This window comes from Podarcis bocagei, assembly GCF_964188305.1.
Source record: "Podarcis bocagei genome assembly, chromosome: 1".
Classification (NCBI taxonomy): Eukaryota; Metazoa; Chordata; class Lepidosauria; order Squamata; family Lacertidae; genus Podarcis; species Podarcis bocagei.
Genome location: NC_138125.1, coordinates 86,904,116 through 86,926,012, shown reverse-complemented (window position 1 = coordinate 86,926,012; position 21,897 = coordinate 86,904,116). Strand labels below are relative to the sequence as shown.

At 47.4% G+C, this 21,897-nt stretch overlaps 1 protein-coding gene across 1 annotated transcript; it reads right to left on the bottom strand.

Annotated features, from left to right (window-relative positions):
• Nucleotides 1-1,614: 1,614 nt before the first annotated feature.
• RAB15 (RAB15, member RAS oncogene family) lies at nucleotides 1,615-21,394 on the bottom strand. The gene is made up of 7 exons (XM_081203722.1): nucleotides 20,868-21,394; nucleotides 12,915-12,975; nucleotides 11,042-11,102; nucleotides 9,055-9,132; nucleotides 7,701-7,790; nucleotides 6,359-6,424; nucleotides 1,615-5,600 (listed from the first exon to the last, which is right to left on the bottom strand). Exons 1-7 carry the CDS (start codon nucleotides 20,989-20,991, stop codon nucleotides 5,442-5,444), a joined length of 639 nt encoding a protein of 212 aa, XP_081059848.1. The 5' UTR covers nucleotides 20,992-21,394; the 3' UTR covers nucleotides 1,615-5,441.
• Between the last annotated feature and the right edge of the window lie 503 nt (nucleotides 21,395-21,897).

Below are 21,897 nucleotides of genomic sequence, written 5' to 3'. Positions count from 1 at the left end.
TTTGCTGATGAGCAGAACAATAATAAAAAAGAATATAGGATGGAGGACTTATCTTAATGCAAGTTACCTCAGTGCCTCAGCAAAGCAGTCTAAGAACATGAAAAGCACAAAGAGCTGTTTTGTCTGACTCCAAACAGCTACATCAACCATGTGAAATCTGTCTATACTACAGACTACGAAAGCAGATTCACACCTCCCCTTCCTGAATTGAGTGCATCAAATAGGGCAGACAGCAATACAGGCTTAGGGCGAGCTCAACATTCTTGTGTACACCTAGTGAAAACATAGCCTTGCTGGGTGAGGCCAAAGGCCCGTCCTGTTCTCACACTAGCCAACCAGATGCCTATAGGAAGCTCATACACAGGTCCTGAGTGTGATGGGACTCTTCCCACTCGTGATTCCCTGCAGCTGGCATTCAGAGGCACATTGCCTCCACCAGAGGAGGTAGAACATGATGTTCTGAACATCCACTGTCCAACAGTAGATGTAGCTACTGTAGGAAAACCTACATGATTTCACTCTATTAAGAGAATATGGGGTGTGGAGGAAACTCTGGATGACGACTTGTTTGCTCTTCCTTCCTCTAAATTTGTAGTGTTGCAGGATTTAAAGATAGAGGGTTTAACAATATGCCACTATCCTGCGGCATCTGTTCGAAAACATCTAAGCTGTGGTCAGGGACGCGGACTTAGAAAAAATATTGGGGGGGCCCGGGAAAGCTCATGAATAATAAATAAGCTCATGAATATGCAAATAAAGTGGCTCCGGCCCTAAATAGGGCAAGCCACGCCCCCCCAGCCAGCCGATTGGCTGGCTGGGAGGTGTGGCCAGTCGGGATTCCCCTGTTCTCGCGGGATTTCCGGCCGGGGCTCTCCGATTAGGGCGCGCGGCTGGCTGGCTGGCGAAGGAGCAGTGGGGAGGAGGCGGGGGACGGCGGCGGCGCTCTGCTGGAAGGGCGCCCGCCCGAGATTATTGGGGGGGCTGAGCCCCCCCAAAAAATTTTTTGAGGGGGCTCGAGCCCCCTCAAGCCCCATGGAGTCGGCGCCTATGGCTGTGGTCCTCCTGTTGACCCACAACTTCTATCACCCCTGAGACTGACTATGCAGACTAGGGCCCAAAAGGTGTTCAGAAACATCTGGCAGACTACAGATTCCCCACCCAAGTAAATTGATGCAGCGAGTAGCAGGCAGTTTGAGCTCTTGCAGTCTCCTTTTGAAGGAGGGATTTTATATTCCTTGCTACAATACAAAAATAGCTGCAAATACATATAATGTTCACTCCAGGACTCTGCCAATTCCAGGTGGTCCCATGTGGGCAGAACTAATCCTTGCTTGTTGCAATTTTCCTGGACAAAAGCTGGTTGCACTGATGCATGCGCCAAGCTACATCCGTTCTACCCCTGGTTTGCTTCTTTGGCTCCTTTCTTGTGCAACTGAGCCCGTTTGCAGCATGAATTAAACATAGCTCCATTCTGAATGTGTTCTCTACATAGGGAAGCATTTGCTGTTTGACCTCCTGGATTTCACTTCAAGTGAGATTCTTAGCAGCAACACAGCTTCTTCGTTGCAGAGGACTGGGTTAGCCACCCAGCAAGGAACTAGAGCAGCCACCAACCACTTTGAGAATCTTTATTTTTGTAAAGATCTTTCTTGTTTAAAATCATGAGTTACAATGACAGGCCATACAAGGAAACCCAGTCAAAGTGCAAAGTCCACAAATTACAGACACAGCAGAGGATTCAGAAAGTTCTAAGTTTGACTGGATCCCATGACAAGTTTATATGCAACGGTTTCCGCTACAGACAGAATGATCCGTGACTCAACAGGACGGAGGCAGCCTCAGAATACTGGAGTGCTAGATTCCCAGACTCATCCTCCCTTCCCCAAACACTGGCCTGAAACCAAGAAGCACTTTGTGGCCTCCTGAGAGCACCACTCCAATCTGCACAGAGAAAAATCAGCATTGATTAGGGAGCTTTTCTCACACTGAAAGAGTTGTCTTAATGACCCAGAATGCACACTGTTAGTGTGGCTCGTTTTGCTCAGTGTTGAGAGCCAGAGGCTTCGTCAACCACTTGTTTGTGAGTTCAACCCAGTTAAGAGGCCATTGATGACTCTACACAATAAGGACTCCAGTTCACGCCATAAGCAAGGCAAAGAGCTCCTCACCTGTTCCCCTTTCTGGTCTTGTGTGTTGTGAAGATTACATTGGAGTCTAGTAGTTTGTGCGTTATAGTTAACAGCATCAGCAGCCCAGCTTCTATTATATTGGTGGGATATGGTCTTAGATCCTAGGTGGAGCAAGCGGCGCCAATGTGATGCTGAATTGCAGCAGGCAAGGAAGAGCTACAGTGGGGACATCTTTGGGCTCTCCTAGCTTGCAGAGCCAGAGATACTGGGAAGCCTCCTGTGCTCATTTCAGGGACAGAATGACATCCCTCTCTTCGATCCTTTCAGACAGACCCCCTTGAGGGCAGCTCTAGCAACAGAGCTTTAAAGAACTGGGTGCAAGAGACAGCCAGGAACCAGCTGAGCCAACCACTCTCTCTGCAGGCAGCTAGCTAGCCACTGTTGTTTTTTGTTTCCCAGTTGCACTGAGAACAGGCCAAGTGAGTTATTCCACGTTTCTCATCACACTTATACCTTAGCTTGGCAGTTCTGCATGCTGCCACAGGCCTTCCACGCTGTAGGTTTAAGTGGTCGTGCAAATCTGCTTTCTGCACTCACAGCATGCCCATTCACCTTGGGTGCAGTGCAATCCAGTCAGAAAATAGGAGCAGGGGCTGGGGGTGAGAAGACAACACAGGCCACGTAGACTCTCTGTGCAAGGATTGGCCCTCAGTCTTCATTCCAACCTCCTAACAAGCTAGGCAGACCAAAGCCAGCAAGGCCTCAACCAATCAGATCAACCGAGTTTGGGCTTGCAAAAGAGGCAAAAAAAGCTCTTCCTTTGCTGTGGCCCATCCATTTCCCTCAGTCTCTACATGCCTCCTCTCAGGGCAAAGATGCCTAGTTCCCCACCTGCACAAGTCCTCGTTTCTTTGCATTTTCACCTGTTCTTACAGAATTTGGGTCCTACTACATCATGGCCGGGAGGAAGCTTTGGTGCTCCAGGTGTTGTTTGATTCCAGCTCCCCTCATACTATCACAACCAGCACGGCCTTATGGTCAGGCATGGTGGGAGTTGTAGTTCAAAAACTAAACAGGCTACCAGCTATGTGTGTCTCTAATTAGTGTCTACAATATCTCCAGCTTCACACTAGGTCTTGCAGGAAGCGGTCCCTTGTGGTCAAGCCGTTTTGTGCCTCTTTCTTCCAAGACCCTGGGACTGGGGTCTTCCCAGGGGACTGTGGCTACAGGAGAGCTGCTCCTGCCAACAACAGGCACTGTGTGTAGAACTTCAATGTTTCCCCCTTACATTTCCAGTGGCTTGATACCTGTTCAAACCCACCCAGCACAAAGAAAGAGGTAAAACTGGTGGTTTTGAGAGTGGAGCCTTTTTTGGAAATTCAAGGCACCCTTGATTTCAGGACAAGAATCACAGTGCACCCAACTTTATTCCTGCTACTATCCTTCCTCTCCTTCACTGGGTAAAAATATTTTTCATCTGCTCTGAGAGAGAAAGTCACCAACCAACTGGAGGAGGAAGAGGAAAAATGAGCAGGGAAATGTAGATCAGTCTGCTCTCTGGTATGACCTGGCTAGGGAAGGGCAGATCATCACATGGATATAAGAACCATTTTCTATTGCTCAAATGGATCGTGCCTAAGCCCCACCCCCTCAATCAAAGGCAGCCTCTCTAGGCAGCAGGAGGACTTATGCACCGCCATCCCACCCAGAAAGCCTCTGGTTGACACCCATCCTTTCTAGATCCGCAAATGTAGCCCATTGCTGGCATGTACGTAGGAAGGGAAAGGAGTCTTAGCCTCCCCAAGGTGTTGGCACGCAGGGAGCAGCTACTCTGGAGCAGGCAGGCGCATATAGATTAGAATTACCATGCCATACTGCCAAGTGTCTTTAGGCCTCCCCCGCCAAGCATGTCAAGGCGAGAGGGGGATGCTGGTACAACATGCAGGCAGGCAGGCTGGTTTCAGTTTCCTTGGATCAAGCCATGTTAAGCAGCACATGGCAAAAGAACCAAATAAATTGGATACCCTGGAATCTACCAGGCTGAGTTGCCAAGGAAATTCCTTCTGTGGAAGAACTTCTAAAAAGAGCCCACGAAAGGGTCTTGAGCAACTTCTTACAGGTTGGACCTCAAGAGTGGGAAGAAACAAATGAGGGAAGGCTCTATGCACAGATTACAGTGTGTTTCCATATCAGCGCTTTGGTGAATAGTTGGGAAAGTCATTCCAAGGGGCTCTCAAAGCCACACAGGTGACACACAGATAGGGTGGGCTCTCTGCCTCCATTGGTGCAGGGATATAGACTAAGCAGCTGCCTGATGTACCTGCACCACCAGGGATACCCAAGGGGAGCCAAGCAAAGATGCCATACAAAAATCTTCGAGTAAATAATAGTAGGCAAGGATTTTGCTTGGTGTGCAAGACAAGGCTCCAAGGAGTTACAAAATGGGAGCCTAGTTTGGCCTGGGAAGAAGCAAACATTCTTTGCAACTGGTAAGGCGAGTCTGAATTTAAAGCCCCAAATTTCCATCATCCTACCCCTTTCCCAGCAGGGCTATACTTTTGCTGCTCCCAGCAGCTTACACTTAGCAGGGCAAGAGATGCCACTGTGCACTTTGGAACAAGCCCCAATTTGGCGAGGTGCCGTGGTGAGAGGTCTTTTTTAACAACAACCTCCAGGCAGCCAGGTATGTACAAGACACTGTATCCAATACACCCGCAAAGCCCCAACCCTGCACAAAGCTGTGCAGGCATTAGGGCAGATGCTGAAATGGCAAGGCAATGTATGGGGGGCGGGGGGCGGATACAAACGGACAAGCCTTCAGCAGGCCTGCTATTGAGGGTGTGCAAGCAAACGGTCTGTCTGGAGGAGAGTGAATGAAGCGGGACATTCCTCCCTCCTTGAGCACCCTGTTCTCAGAGGACAGGCCTAGTTGCACCCAGGCACAGAACCCAACTGGCTCAGCTGCCCCCTGGAAAAGGGCAAGGCTGCAGAGCACCTGGAGGTTGAGAGGCTGCTGAATGGGCCTCGGCTGCTGCGATCGCCAACCACAGCTCTTCCGCAAAGGTGGCGGGGTGATGTTCTGCATATTGTGAGCCCCCCCGAAGAGAGATTTGGATCCAGGGAGTTTGGGGGAACAACAGAAATCACCAATCAAGGAGAAACACCAGGAAATCCAAAGAGGATCCAGCAGGGCAGAGAGTGGGCAGGCAGGCAGGCAGGCAACCAGAGACCAAAGAGATGGAGCCCTCTCTAGGTGGCAGCCTCTCTGCCTGCACTGGGGGACAGAAGAAAAGGAAGAGCACTGGGAGGCTTTCAGCACCAGCAGGTCTTGGGGGAGTGCTCTGTGCCCTCTGGCTTGCTTGCCTCCTCCTCCAGCTCAACCAGGTTCAGTTCATCAGCCGCATACGTGCGGAGCCCGTCCAGTTCTTTCTTGTGGGCCTGCAGGACCAGCTCTGTCAGACGAGTAAAAGACTGAAAGAGATGAGGGTTGTTTTTTAAAAAAGTGAGGTTTAGTACATAGCTTTAGATCAGCAAACAAGTCTACACAAGTTACTAGCCCACAATGTATTTACCAGTGTGCTTGGGTGCACATGTCTAAATGTTTTAGACATTTGAGGTAGATTATTTTTTTTTAAGACTACTTCTCAAACTTTCAGTTTGGCTTCCCACTTGGTGGCAATTTTTATTTGCTACATGCAAGAGTCAACTTACAATCCAGTTTTAAGCAGGAGAGTTATGTGCATGCTTAAATATGTCCCACTGAGATCAACAGTGGGCCCTGCTCCATCTATGTATGAGTTTTGACACTAACTGCTAACATTATCACACATAGGGGCGTATTCAATGGACCCCATTTTTGCCAATTCTGCTGCCCACTGTAGCCCACTCCTGAGGGTTTAGAGACCATCCAGAACAGGTATGGGATATGGCACGAAAGGCTACAGTAGGTGGGGGTGTGTGAATCCAGATATACCACCATATGTAAGTGTAAGTACTTCTGAGATTAAATAAAATATATATGTTACATTTTGCAACAATATATAGTGCAACTTTGCTTTCCCTCCCAAAGGTGAGGTGCCTACTGGCTGCTATGGTCAAAAACTACAGGTGAGCCCAAGGATTTTCCACCATGAACTCTCTTTTGTTCTGTATCTACACTTGCTCTGCAAAGGTGATACACTGGCTGCAAAGCACCAGACACCTGGAAGTTCCATATGCAGAGTTCTTACCTCTTTGATGTTTACGTTGGTGCAGGCACTTGTTTCATAGAAATCCATGCCATACTCCTTGGCCAGCTGGAAGACAGAAGTTCCGACAGCTTTACATACAGGTATAATAGTGACTGTCAATAGATTGTACAGATAGATCTGAAGAAACTAGAACATTCTTACATCACCACCTCCAAGACTGAAAAGATAACTTGTATTGTTTTTAAAAAAACAGGCTAGGTAACATTTGACGTTTCTGAATGCGGAAAAAGAGCACTGTTACAAGCATAGCGTGTCTCTCTGATTAACCAGGGCTGGAAAAACTAGTAGAATGAAGTCCAGCTCCAGACCCCAGTGCCATCTCTAATATAAACAGTTACCTGGGAACACTGTAAAACAGAGCTTTTCTATGCCAGAAGGAAACCAGCTTCCAGAACCCATTTCCACAAGTTCCTGGACGTTGACAAAATTTAACTGCTTATACCATCTAGTTTTCTAGATCAGACTCTACCCTAGTTCACACCCACAGCGGATGAGGCAATTGACCTGTTCCTGACTATATCAGCCTTTGTGGGGGGCTCACACAACTGCATGTGCTTCTGAACAACAACAGAACCTACCCCATAGCAAGAAGGGTTCCTGACAATGCCATTGTCTTATATAGAGGAATTTGGTTGGGGAGGTGTATGGGGCAAGATCCAAACATATGAGGCCCCCTTTGCCGTTTGAAGTGGTACAGTGTGGAACAAGTTGGCTTCAATCAAACATAGGTTTCTGAATAATGCCCTCCCCAGAGCCCAATAAGTTTCCCAGAAGGCACTGAAAATGGAGGATAAGGGGGCTGCCACTACAGCCATATAAAAATGCCTGTGGTTAGTACAGCTGCTGTGGAGACTGCCATTGACCAGGCCCTTGGTTAGCATTACAGCCTGCCTGGCAAGTGGACACTTGTATGCCATACCATAACAAGGTTCTCTGGGCATCTCACAGTTAATAATTACAAAAACCATTTAAAACATAAAACCATTTAAATAAAAAGCACAAACATAAATACAACGAAAGCAGAACTCACTGCACCGCCAAAGTTAAAAGATTAAAAAACAGAGAGGCCCAGACCACATCGTTATTTACAAGGCCTGAGTGAACAGAAACAGCTCAGTAGCAGAGCATCTGCTTTGCATATAGAAGGTTTGAGGTTCAATCCCTGGCATCTTCAGGTAGGGCTATGAGGGAGCCCTGTCTGAGACCCTATGCAGTGTAGATGGTCTGACCCACCTGGCACTGTCAGTTTTACTATATCATCTGCTATGAGTGAGGCTTAGGTCTCAAAGGAGAACAACTAGCAGCTACCCAAGAAGTTTACCTGGAGGCCTTGCTCTTTGCCTACTTGCCTCTTCTCCTCCTCGTCTGCTTTATTCCCAATGAGGATCTTCTGGACGCCATCTGGGGCATACTGGAGAGAAGGGAGAGACTTTAGCCCTTCCCAACCAGCACAGATTAGAAGCAGCATAGTTAAAAGCTGAGCTGTACCGCACTGTTGAGACTTGGGATTGTCAAATGCACCATTCCTGTTGCCTTTTAACTGTTGCACAGGGCAGAGAATTTTCATAGCAAATGGCTTCTTCCACCACTGCAACACAAACATCTGGAAAATGGCAGCGCCCAACACATTTCTGATCTTAACAAAGCAATTAAAAGAATCGCAGGATGGTCTTACAGAAAACAAGGCTTCCACAGACCAAGCCAATCAAATAAACAGGGCAGCTATAAAATCCCCCCAAACCCAGGGGCCAACAGAGTTGATCGCACATGCCCAACAGCATCTCCTTCAGCCCAGACCTGTTCATCTCCCCGTTAAGTTCACTGCAAAAGCAGCAGATTACTTCAGTGCCAGTTGTGGCAGAGTGTTAAGAGTCACCATGTAAAAATGGGCACCACCTTCACCAGCCCAGTGCCTCCAGGTGTTCTGGACCACAACTCTCATCAACCCCAGAACTGGCTGAGGCTAATGGGAGTTGTAGTCTCAACACATTTGGAGGGCACCAACCTGGCAAAGGCTAATTTATAAAAATTCCCTAACAATGTAAAGGCAGAATGTATGTGCACAAGGACACAAAGTTAGCACCCTGGCAGTATCCAAGATGCCTCCACCAGTTATTCAACAGCAGTGTATTTTATTTATTATTGCATTTATATACATATCCACCTATCAATAAATATTCACTGGATGCTTTACATGCAAAACAACATAATAGTTATTATTAAAAAAGAAAGAACAGTCTTTTGTCACAGCAGAGATGGCATAATACAGCTCAGATTTAAAACACGGTTAAGGTTTATTAGATGTTCTTCTAGTCCCTGCATAATCTTCTAGTTAGCACTTGCTAAATACTGAGGAGCTTACACAAGGTATAAGTCCTTTTACAGGAAATAAGGACATCCCAAAAGTGTTACGCCTTTTTCAAGGACATCCGGACTGTCCGTTGAATTCCCAAGGCTATTTTAATCCTACAATCTCTAGATAAACCAAGCACCTAAGCCAAACGTGCTATTTCTCTGTTTGAACAAGGCTTCTCAAGACAAGAGAGTGCATGTATATACACACACAGGCCTTGAGCAGGAGCAGTTCATCCGATTTTGCCATGGCAACTTCTCCCACACTGCGGCCAATAGTCCCCAACAATAGGGGGAAGAAGCAGGGAGACCTCCTCACTTACCTCATCTACATCACTGGCCCATTTCATGATGTGCTGGTATGAGCGCTCACTGCTGATGTCGTACACCAAGAATATCCCCTGGGGAGAGAACCAGGTCAAGAAAACAGAATGGAGTAAAACGTGCAACATAAACCCAAAGGTGAAATGACTTCTACTTACAGGGAAGGTGTGTGTGTGTGTGTGTGTGTGTGTGTGTGTGTGTGTGTGTGTGTGTGTAACTGTTAATTTAATAGGACATTCCCTATGCACCCTCTGCCCAGGAATTATGCTGGAGGGTTGAAGAAGAGGAACTAGACATTTGGGGATTATTCTTTCTTCTGTCCTGTTAGATTCTGCATGCATCTGCATGTAGGCCAAGCTCATTGTGAAACCTTCATGGCAGATGTGGCCTTTAACTACTACCGATAAACCAAAAGCATTTGTGTTTTGACAGTTGTTCCTACAAGATTGTTACAGAGCAGGCTGCCACCATACTAGATAACAGACAACTGTTTAATGAATATGTCAGTCTTTCCTCCTGGGGACCTGGCTAATCAGTCTGCATTCCCTGCAGATATACAGCAGGCTTCTTTGGCTGCAGTTTTACTAAACGCTTCTTATACACTAGGCTTCATGTCTCAGAGATCTAGCACCACTATGGCTCAGGGCATCAAACGGCAGGCAACAGGTGACCTACAGGCAGCAGTCAGGGGGCACAACATTTACCGTATTTTTCCATTTATAAGGCGAGGTTTTTCACCCAATTTTTTAGGTCTAAAAACATGGGTTGTCTTATCCATGGAATATAGCAAATATATAAATAAATACGGAACTTGCTCTAGCACTTGCAGTTCCTGGTAGTGGCAAGCCGTGGGGCCTCTGTAGTCTGCTTGCCTCCTCCCACTCTGCCCGCCCTACAGCGGGGAGGGAGGCTGTAGGCAGTCCGTTTTTGCCATGCAGTGTCTTCGCGCAGCTCCATTTGTGTGCCGGTGACGCAAAGTTACACAGGAGGAGCGCGGTGACTGAAGTAATACCCCCCCCCCGTGCCTTTAACATCAGTGAAACATCGTGCCTTGCGCTCCTTCTGTGTAATGTTGCACCGCCCGCACACAAATGGAGCTGCGCAAAGACAAAACAGGTCACACACGCAGCCTCCCCCATGCAGCCTCTGCCCCACGGGAAAGGCGTGGAGGGGAGAGATATCTTCGATCGCTGCAGCTAACTGGAGAGGCAGCGCCTTTCCTGTGGAGCATTATCAGTCTGCTTCCCTCCTCCCTCTCTGCCCACCCTACAGGCAGAAGCTGCGTGGGGGAGGCTGCATGCAATCTGTGGATTTTTGGATTGCTTTCTCATGGGCCAACATCACTGCATTTTATGCACCAAGATAGCAGCAGTAACACTAAAATCCTATAGCATGCAGCTTGTTTTCAGCCCTCGAGGCCATCTGACATCCCCAACCCGGGACTTCTGGCTTGCTGCCTTTCAATTTAGCTGAGGTTTAATGTTGGGACTCTTTCGGTGTTCCAGTGCTAACCTTTGTCAGCATTAGCCCCAAAGTTGTGTGTGTCTTTGTCTCCAAGTAAGAACGTATGGTCTGGATTCAACTAAGTTGTTGCACTTGCAGAAGCTACTGCAACAAGATCCACTGGTGCAACAATATTATCCCTCCTCTCCCTGTGCCCCCCCCCAATTCTGCTTTGGAGGGTAGGGAAAACCCCTAGAATAGTGCATGGGTGAAAGGGAGGCGAGATTCAATTCAGCAGGATGATCTCCTTAGCACAATGTTTAATTCCACTCAATATCAAAAGATGGAGAGAATGTCCACCTCTGTCAGGTCACCTCCATGAATTTTGGTTACACTATGCTTGCATCTCTGGCAACAGATGAAGATGTCAGAGAAATAGCACCGAGACCAATGCTGGGACAATTCCTGCAAAAGCCAGCTAGTCCTTCCCAGGTCTCTCCATGCTTTTTGTACTACTTCTAGTCTAGGAGAAAACAGTTTTACCTGGGCTCGCCTGTAGTACTGCTTCGTGATGGTCTGGTATCGCTCCTGACCTGCAGTGTCCCTGGAACAAAAGCAGGCGTCATTAGAGTTGCTCCAAGTTACACACAGACTGAGGGGCATGCACTGCAATTTTTATCCACATGATCCATCTGGACTGCAGCAGAGTTGGCGCTCACATGGACAAGGGAATTATTATCATCAGCTATTGGGTTGTATCCAGCGCTGCCCATGAGTGAGTGGAACAGACTTCTGCTTATGAAACAGGACTTCACCATCCTCTCCTCCCTGCTGCAAAATCAGCACTGGAGGGTTGGGATAAGCTCCAGAGAAGATTTTGGCATGGGGAAGGGGGGAAGGGGCTGCAAGGAGAGGAGAGGAAGGTGAAGTCCTGTTGTGCAAGCTGAGGTCTCCTTGTGCACTGTTGGGATTCTGCTAATCGTTTACGAAGTTGTTTAGAATTTATTAAAGCACTGTCCAGAGATTAAAGAACAAAAGAGCCACTGCCCACAGGCTTACAAACTAAGATACATGATGCAAGAGGAAAATAAGAAAAGCTGGGCATCAGTTCCTTAAGAGTTACATGGTAGTTCTTAGAGTGACCAGCTGGAACAGAAATAGTTCAAGGAGAAGAGGAGCCAAATGGTAACTGGCCTCAGCTGATGTAATGGACTGGGCCCCATTATCCCAAATCACCCTCTGTATTATGCAAAGTGAGCGATGGGCTAGCCAGGAGCAGTTCTCAACATTACACAAAATCCTCCTCCTCACCCCTGCTAAAGTAGCTGCCAAACACACTTCCTAACATGCAGCCTTGACTTTCTGCCACGTCAGAAGACAAGCCCAAACAGCAGATTTGTGCTAAACTGCAGTCAAGTCGTCATAAAGCATGACTAATTGTTGCTCTGCAGTATCATCTTATGACCGACTTGCTCTTTGATCCACAAATGGTCATCGTCACTAATATTGTCACAAGGCAATTTCCTTGCAGTACAGGCACCCAAGAACACACAGGATCACTTCAGCTATGGAGGTTTATGCAATTTGGCTGCTCCCTGCTGGGCAGTTTTAAATCTGCTCCTGTCAAGACAATCACATCTAGGGTCTTCCCAGAAAGATATATCCTTATTTTCATGCTGACATACAACAAAGCAACCGTGTCCCATTTAAAAAAGACTTATTTTTAATTAATTATTTGAAAGCTATCTAAGACCCCACCCCAGTATTTCACACACACACACCCCATTAGAAACCAACACCATAAAGTGGAAAACTTCCTGGGTCAAAGCCACTCCCCTTCTATTGCATGAAAACAGGATAAAGCACCAGTGGTGCTGGGGTAGGTACTAAAACTACCTAAAAGAGAGAAGTATGTGTTTCTAAATAACAACAATAATAGTAGTTTGAAATGGCCTCTGTTGCAGTTTAGGCATGGAGCTTTAATCCACACCCCAAAACCAGACCCAGTCCTCATTCAGGCAACCACACAAAAGCTACACTACACACATGGTATATAACAGCCTGTTACATTACTGCCCAGGAACCCAAATGGCCTCTCCCTCTCAGTCCTACTGGACCTCTCTTTGCAGATGGTGTTCAATAACCACTTATTGATTCCATGCTACTTTTGATAATTTACCAAGTACTTCATCTGCAGAGTGCTTTACAATCTCTCTGCATGTTCACTTTATGGCAATCTTGCTGGCTGAGTTACTTGCCATTCCTATTTTACAGATAAAGGAACTGAGGCTGAGAATGGGCAACTCGCCAAAGTTCTCAAAATGTATTCACAGCAAGGAACTCTTATCTGGTCTCCCAGATCCAGAGTTCAGCTCTCTGTCCGAAGATCTACATTGCAATAGCTAAAATCACTTACCAGATCTGTATTCGGACCTTAATGCCATCTACTTCTATAGTTTTCATTTTAAAATCGACTCCTGTGAATAACAAAAGCAAAAGATAAGTTACAAGGGCGACTCCATCCCTACCCAGTAGATTCTGCTGAGTGTAATTAGGTTATGTGATGTTTAGAACATATATATGGAGACCCACAAATATCCATGTACGAGTTTCTCATGTGCAGCATCTTCCTTGGGCTTGATTCAATGGAGTCCCGCTAGCAGAAGATTGTGCAAGTCGTTCCACTAGCGCAACATTGCTTTCCCCCGTCCAAAAATTGGCTCTTAGGGGGCTCAATAGATTCCCCCAGAACAGTGCTTGGGGGAAGGGTTAAGGGGGGGGGGAATAATTCCATCTGATGAGCTGAAATGCTTGCACTGACGGAACCAATGCCATGGTGCTACATTGAATTTCTTCCCCTATATCTATCCTCTCTTCAGTCTACTGCACAACCACCCCATGATGTGAATATGCAAACAACATTCACACACACAATCCAAGAGTAGATCACCATTGTTATGGAGCTGGATCCTCCCTTCTCTGTTGAACTCCTTCTCACCAGCAGCCCAACCTGTCTCTGGCCTTGCCATACAGCGCTGACAGTTCTTTTAAACTTCTGAGCAGTTGAAGTATTCATACAAACTCCATAACACTACAGCAGCTGAGTCAGTAGCTAGGCAGAACTCATTTTAATCAACTCAAACTAGTGCTCCCACTCTGATGGTCACCAATCTCACAGAACTACGGGGTGAACACACCAAGCAGGCCTCAGGTTGAGGTCTCAGTGTGTGGGCAAGATGTCACAGGTACTGCCAGACAGCTCACAGCCTAAACCTTTTAGTAGTAGTAGTAGTAGTAGTAGTAGTAGTAGTAGTAGTAATAATAATAATAATAATAATAATAATAATTATTATTATTATTATTTGTCCCCCGCCCATCTGGCTGGGTTTCCCCAGCCACTCTGGGCGGCTTCCAACAGGAAGGGCTTCAAAGTTTAAAACCAGCCCTTTAAAATGGGTCTACAAAGCCAGTATACTTTCTATAATATAGATGTTGTTGACGCTGACAACAGTATACCCATCAGAACTATGGCAACTGCTTTTTGGACCAGTTGAAATTTCTAGACACTATTTAAAGGCAGCCCCGTGCAGAGTGCCTTATCTGTGTCTAGTCTGGAAATAGATCACTGTGGCTAATTTTGTCCTCTGCAGAAATGGCCACCATTGGCATACCAGCTGAAATGGATGAAACACACCCCTAGCTTAAGGTTATCAGATTTTTTTCAATGAATCTGGGGACACTTTTCAACTTCCTACTAAATAGATGGATTTTGTCAGGGGACTGATTTGTAAATCTGAGGACTGCCCCCCGGGAAACAGGGACATCTGGTAACCTTACCCTAGCTACCGACACTACTTAGACCTCACTATTCAGCACCCAAGCCAGCAGCATTTGCAATGCGGATTTGGTTCTTTTAGGGGAAGTGGAACCTCATATGGGGAATATCACAGCCCACAGCCCCTCCGCCTTGCCAGGATTTAACCTCTGCTTGTTCACCCTCATCCATCTCAGAATTGCCTCCAGGCATCAGTTTAGAGTTTCTAAAACCTGATATCAGAAGATGGAAAAGAAAGACAGAGTTCCATGTCATCAACCTTTGGATGACTTCTCCCAGTAGCTTCATGCAGCTCTTAAAACGCACGGAAGACAAAACAGAGCCCGGGGGCAGCATGAAAGCCATAGGGCACAGGGCAAGATTTGCCCAACATTATCACCCGAGAACTTCCATCATGGAACAACAAGAACAAAAGTAATAAAGTGTCCACAAAGTCCAATACCCAATAGTTGACCCAGAAGGATACTGTGGTTGAAAGCTTTCCTGGCTTTTGATACTAACAGGGTAGCACTCCTTCCATCCTTCCTCAAGAGCACATCATCCACCAGGGTGACCAAGGCTATTTCCATCCCAGAGCTGGGCCTGGCCATTGGTGGGGTTGATGACAGTTGGAGTCCAACAACATATGGAGGGGCGCTGGCTGTCCACCTCTGGTCTAGGCCAATGTGGGTCATAAAGGAATAGTTTACTATACAATCTAATATATGTTGCCTTTGCATGCTCAGCCATGGAGTGTGTGTATATAAAGTAGTACAAAAACAGGGCAAGAAAATCTTACTGGAGTAGGGAACATACCCATGAAAGGAACTATGGGAAAGTACTAGTGAATTCACCTTCATTTTGTCAGAGATTGGAGATCTAACCTTAGTAGGCTGTGCAACTTCAACTTATCTGTGATCCGGTCTAGATTCTTTTGAAGCCTTTTCTCCTCGTATCAGAACAACAGCCCAACTCCCCAGTTCTCTGCAGACAGCCAGCAAAAGCAGAAAGCACCAAAGACTCTGTGTGTTTCTTTGAAGTTTCTACTGCAGCTGCTTGCCCACACTGCTGAAGAAGCAGGTACCTTTCAGCAGCACAGGGGACTGCAAGATAAATGCCACCAAAGCTGCACACAGCTTCCTACGCAACCCGTCTTTCCAAGGTGGTGTGCCACAGTGCAATAAAGCTTGGCTGACAAAACACCTCAGCAGTAATGCATATGCCCAAACAAAGCAGCGCCTACCTGCTGCCTTTAAATATTTCTCATCTGAGTTTGCCATTCTTCTGGTTGCAGGGCAGGGTAGAGCTGCTTGAGAGTACCAGCTTTATAAGCCTTTCATGAGGCCTTCTTCATGTCAGCCATAGTTTAAGAAACTGTGGCAATCAAACCCAGAAGTGAATGCATAAGACAACAGTTTTTAGATCCATGATTGGGCAGGTTAGAGGCTACAGAACAGGCAGTGGCCCAATGGGAGAGCAGGTACTTTGCATGGAAAAGGCCCCAGGTCCAATTGCTGGCATCTTCAGACATGGCTGAGGGAAGTGCCCCATCTGAAAGCCTGGAAAGGTGCTGCCTATCAGGGTAGAGAAGGCAAGACCAAGGTAGGTGGACCAGTGGTCTCCCTTGGTGTGAGGCAGGTTCCTACATCTACCAGTAGTTGTTAACTGTGAGAAATAAATGTTAAGAGGCAGTATAGTTCCAATTATCAGAAACTGATTGCAAACCAAAAGGGACGGTGACCCTCATGCCTTGCTTATGAATTTCCTCCAGAACCCAGCTAGCTCCTATTGGGAGACATATTGCTGAACTAGATGGAAACTTGGCCTGATCCAGCAAAACAAAGCCTTGCATTCTGCACAAAAAAAGCTCCCTGATCCAAGATTAAGTTTATTTTCTCCTCAGAAAATTGTGTAGCTTTCTGAGGGTGACTCACATATCGTGCACGATTCACCAAGCAGGAACAAGTTGAAAGTGATCCTTTGTACTCCGGAAGGCATTTTCTACTTGCTCTGTGGTCACAATGAGAACTTCATTAACTTAAGGCAGATGAGGACTGTGTGCTTGCGTCACCGTGTGGGAGAACAGGACCGTTTTGGAAATGGTCCACTGCTGGAGAAAATATAAACTCAAGGAGGAACATATCCCATTACATAGCTATTCATACATACAAGCTACCTGGCTAAAACCGGCCATGGTCAACCTGAGTGGGTTTAAGCTCAAGCAGATCTAAGCAGCAGGTCACACGAAGAACAAGCTTTTCAAGAGAGGGCACTTAACTCCACTCTTCCGCAACCCTCCTAATGTCCCATCTCAGGAGAATAGGGAAGTGGGGGCTGAAAACCCAACCTAGTGATAGTCTTCACTGCCTACTCACCTGAATGAAGACCATTTAATACCTGATTTCTCCCCTATAAAGCAGAGTGGGGGAACCTGTGGCCCTCCAGATGTTGATGGACTACAACTCCTATTTTTCCTTACCATTGCCATGTTGGCTGGGACTGATGGGAGTCCTACAAATATCTGGTGGAGCCACCCCTGGTAAAAGGAGGTATTCTCCCTGAGTGAACACCATTGTGAGTAGTATATTTTGCTACAAGCCTACAAATGGGGTAGTTAGGGCACACCCTGGACGTGGAAGTGGCCATTCTTGTTTACTACCATTATTCCCATGGTACACTGGACAGCAGCAGCATTAGGTAGAAGGTAGGCCACGATCCACTTGGTAGATCTCTGGGTGTTTTGCAGTAGATCAGTAAGTGTTTCTCAATTGTTTGACGATAGCAACAACTAAAAGGATTCCCTCGCTAAATTAAAGGGCTTGAACAAAGAAACCAGGAATTGATTTTTGCCCTGGACTGAATATGTGCTTGATTCTTAATGCGTGTCTGCCTTCCTGAAGCACTATTTTACACTTGGCTTCAGTTGGTGACCCTCAGGATTCTACAAATTGTAATAAAGCTTAAAGCCTGCTGACTGGCCAGATAAGTTACTAGAGGAATCAGTGACTTATTGAAGGATATTAAGCAACTGGAGGAGCAGAAGAGAGGAGAGACTCTGTAACATATGGATGCAAATACATATCACGAGTGAGGAATTGGGTGAAATTCGGAAAAGAATGATTTACAAGAAATCATGGGACTAAGCAGAAAACCTTGCTTTCTTAGCATCAGAAGTTCCAAGAAAGCTTTTGAAAACCAGAGCTTTATTTCTGTACGGACAATTTTCCTTTTCATAAGTTTGCTAGTAACAATGGGTGCCAACTGCAAACAAATATTATGCAAGCTTGGCAGTGTCAATGATTTTAGGTTGGTTTACTAAATACTAGCAATATAAACTTGCTAACTTAGACCACTCTCTAGAGCAAATGAATGTTTTCCAATGCAAACTGAAAATTTTCTGGTGCAAATTTCTGTAATTACTCTTTTAAAAATCCCAATTCATTTTTTTATTGACTACTGACTACAAAAGCAATTAAACAGGAAGCAAGGGGAATTTCATCCTATTTCCTAAAATAGACCATGATAGGAAAGTAACTTATTAGCCAGAAAGCTAAATACTGGAATATGCAATTCTTCAGTGTATGGCAGGGATGGGAAACCTGAGTCCTCCACCCCAACGCTACTGAACTTCAACACCCATCAGTCCCAAACAGATGGGATGATGGAGGAAAATGGGGACTTCTCACTTTCCAGATCAATTCCATCATAAGCTTGCAAACTGACCAAATACTCAAATCTGAAATTAATAGCTTCAATACTAATGCCCAACCCCCCCCCCCATGCATGTTGGCCTTACTTGCAAGTCCTATGCCTGATATGGGCTACAAAGCTCTTTCAGATGGAGTTGTGTCAATATGGACATGCCCCAAAGCAGCTTTCTTCTCAAGCTGCCAGCCACTGAATGCAAGCCTGAGGAATCAGCCATAGCTGGGGAGCTTCAGGCCCAGAGGCCAAATGCAGCCAATCACACCTCTCTATATAGCACCTTCTCTCCCCAGGCCACACCCCTAACCCTTTCCTTGAATACTTTTGACTGCCTGGAATGTGTCCTTGAAAACCTGCATTGCCTTTTGCTTGCCTGGGTGGAGGATAGAGAAGTGTGTGCATAAGTGTGTGTACAAACTAACTTATTGTATAGATGTAAAATTTGCTTTTGTTGCTCCACCCACCTTGGCCTCTGGCCCCACCCACTGGCATGTGGCCCCCGGACAGTTGCCCAGAAGGGAATGTGGCCCTTGGACTGAAAAAAAATGTTCCCCACCCCTGCTATAGGTTATGCATGCCTAGCACAATGGTAGAAACGAATGGTTTCTACAGGAAAACATCAACATATTGGCCTCAGCAGGCAAAGTCAGAGGCAGGTGGGGAAGCTCAGCCACAGCCTTCTTTTACCACATTTCAGGCAACGCTTCATTATCTCACCACCACCCAAAAAAATCCTGCACGATCTACAAGTTATTTTTGGACGTTCGCTACATTTCTAAAAATGAAAGGCGCGCTAGTAGTCACACCTTCTGAGATGAAAGCTTTGTGCCTAATTTCAGAACTGTGGGGCCTGACTGAGGTCATTCTCTGGGAACCTCCATTCATGTTTTAAAAGGTCCCTTTTTATTTACAGTGGTACCTCGGGTTACAGACGCTTCAGGTTACAGACGCTTCAGGTTAGACTCCGCTAACCCAGAAATAGTACCTCGGGTTAAGAACTTTGCTTCAGGATGAGAACAGAAATAGTGCAGCAGTGGTGCAGCAGCAGTGGGAGGCCCCATTAGCTAAAGTGGTGCTTCAGGTTAAGAACAGTTTCAGGTTAAGAACAGACCTCCAGAATGAATTAAGTTCTTAAGCCGTGGTACCACTGTAATGTGTTTCATGACCAACGGAGCTAACAGAAGAAGAGCCCTGCTGGATCAGGCCAAGGCCCATTTAGTCCAGCACTTTGTTTTCACAGTGGACAACCAGATGACCACAGGAAGCCAACAAGCAGGCCCCCGGTGCAACAGCATTCTCCACACCTGCAGTTTCCGGCAACTGGTATCCAGAGGCATACTGCGTCTAACAGTGAAGGCAAACCATTCGAGCTAGTGTGGTTCAGCTGTCATGGCAGGGGTCCCCAACCTTTTGGGGCGCAAGAACGTATTCTGAAATCTAGGAAACTGTCAAACGCACCATAAAGTAACCATTTCACAGAAGAAAAACTGGTGATGCTCAGAACTGCCCCTCAACTGGCCAAACACCTACACTCCCAATAAATAAAACGGGGGTGGGGGGGAGCAGGTAATGTCTTTCCCAACCAACTAAACCCCAAAAGCAAAAAGAAACCACCCAAAAATCTCTACTGCCTTGAGCTCATTGGAGAAAAAGTGGAATATAAATGCAAAATATAAAGGCCTGGTACTACAAACAGCTAAAACCCCAGTTTATCCCATCATCTGCTCTTGGCCACTTCAGATATGCCCTGCACATCACTCAGTAAAACGGGGCACAGCCAATGTTTAGTCTCTCTTAAGGATGCTTTATGTGTTATGTTCTGAGCTCACCAGCACGCTCCCACAAGTCACTCCTGTGTCTAAAAATAGAACGGGCTCATACAGTAGCTGCTTCCAGATTCTCAGCACACATATGTGCCTGCTAACACCCACAAAAAAGCAGATGCTCCAAAGAAACAAGCATATTCCACGTTATGGGTTTAGGCTCAGGTAGGACTTATCAGAGGGCTGTTTTTTTAAGAGCCCATGAGGAGCCAGACTTTATTCCCTGGGACTAGCATAGCCACCACTGGGGATTTCAGAAAGCAAAACGGGTCTGCCTTCCCTCTGGCTTTCTCTCTTCTATCCTCTCCCCACCCCCATATGACTCATGGTGTTATGCCTACCTCATATTTTCGAACAATGACGTCGCATTTATTTTCACCTTTGAGGTGAGCTGGCATTACTGCATTTAGCAGCAGCAGCAGCAACATTTACAGTGACCGGAGAGCCGGGCGGTTATTGAACAAACACTAGCTCCCAACACAGGCAACGCAGGAGCCAAGGCCCGGTATTGGTGCAGCATCTAACAACAGGTAACTGGAAGAAAAAGGCACAGAAGGGGGGCGGGATTTCGGGGAGAAGGGGCGCTTTTCGCGATCCCTGCCTTAGTAAGGGGGTGTCAGCTTTGCTTCAGGGAGCCTGAGCCTCAGATCTGAATCGCCCGGGGCGATTCCCTCTTGGGGCTTGCTATGGGCAACTGTGCAGGTACAGTCATCTTAATCCGTGCCAAAGACGCAGTGTCTTTACGCGCGATGCAACCCAGCCACCCCTCCCCTCCCCTCCCCTCCTCCCCAGTCCAGCGGCGATGCCCCCAAGGCCGCAAATGTGACCCACGAGGTCTCCCTCCCTCCAGCCGGGACCCCGATGATGCCCTACGAAGGAGTCTCCGCGGCTCCCTCTTGTTCGAGGGCGAATCTCGTCGGCCCTCCTCCGCCTTTGTCCCCGCTCCCGGTGGAGACGGTGGAAGAGGCCGGACTGGCAGATCCCCCCCCCCCCGACTTCTCTTCCTTCCCCACCCGCCCTGGCGTACCGATGGTGGAGATGTGCGAAGGGTGGAACTCGTTGTCGGTGAAGCGGCACAGCAAGCAGGTCTTGCCCACGCCCGAGTCCCCGATGAGCAGCAGGCGAAAGAGCACGTCGTACTGCTTGGCCATGGCGGGCGCCGCTCCGGCTTCAGCCCCGCGCGGCACCCGCTGCCATCCCAGCTAAGCGCGCTCTCCTCCGCCCGCGGCGTCCGTGCGCGTCTGGGGAGAGGCAGCCCCAGCCGCAAGACCCGGCGGGCAAAGCGAGGTGGAAGGAAGGAAGGAGGGAGAACCGACGCCGACGCTTCGGCTGCTGAGATCCGCCGGGGGTGGATCTCCAGAAGAGCGGGAGAAATTGAAGGCTGCTGCCGAGGCGCTGGCGCCGGGGAGGGAATCACTTCCCCGCTCTCGGAGCGCCAAGCGAGGAGGTCTGCAAAGGTGCTCCTACCATTCCCTATTGGAGAGCGCAGGGGAAACAGGGGCGCGCAAGGCGGGCGCCTCGGACGCGCAGAGTCGGGATGCAGCAGCCGGCGCTTTTCGGGCGAAATTGCGCTCGCCAGCCAGCGTGCTCGCTTGGCACCACGTGCCTAACAACCAACAGAAGGGGCGGAGAAGAAGGGAAGGCGGCCCGCTCAAATGAAGGAGAGCAGGCCAAGCTGCGGCGCCTGTTGCCGAAGCCGGGGCGTGACCCTGGAACATAGGCCGAGTAAGATGGGGTGAGAAGCTCGGGAGCGGGCGCAGAATCACGAGTTTCCATCGCCATCAGTGCCGGATTTACGTTTAAGCTAAACAAGTTATAGCTTAGGACCCCACTCTCTTGGGCCCCCCCCAAAAAAAAATTAAAGCAAAAACACCTGGATGTACATTTCCAAAATATAAGATAAAAAACAAATAATATAAAACCTACATACAGCAACAGTGTTTTGTGTTGTGTAGGCTCCTATGATGTAAGTAATAAGCCCCGCCTGCTAGGCTGCTCCCTAAAATATCACTGGTATTTATTAACTATTAACATACTTCTTAACTGTATTTCACCAT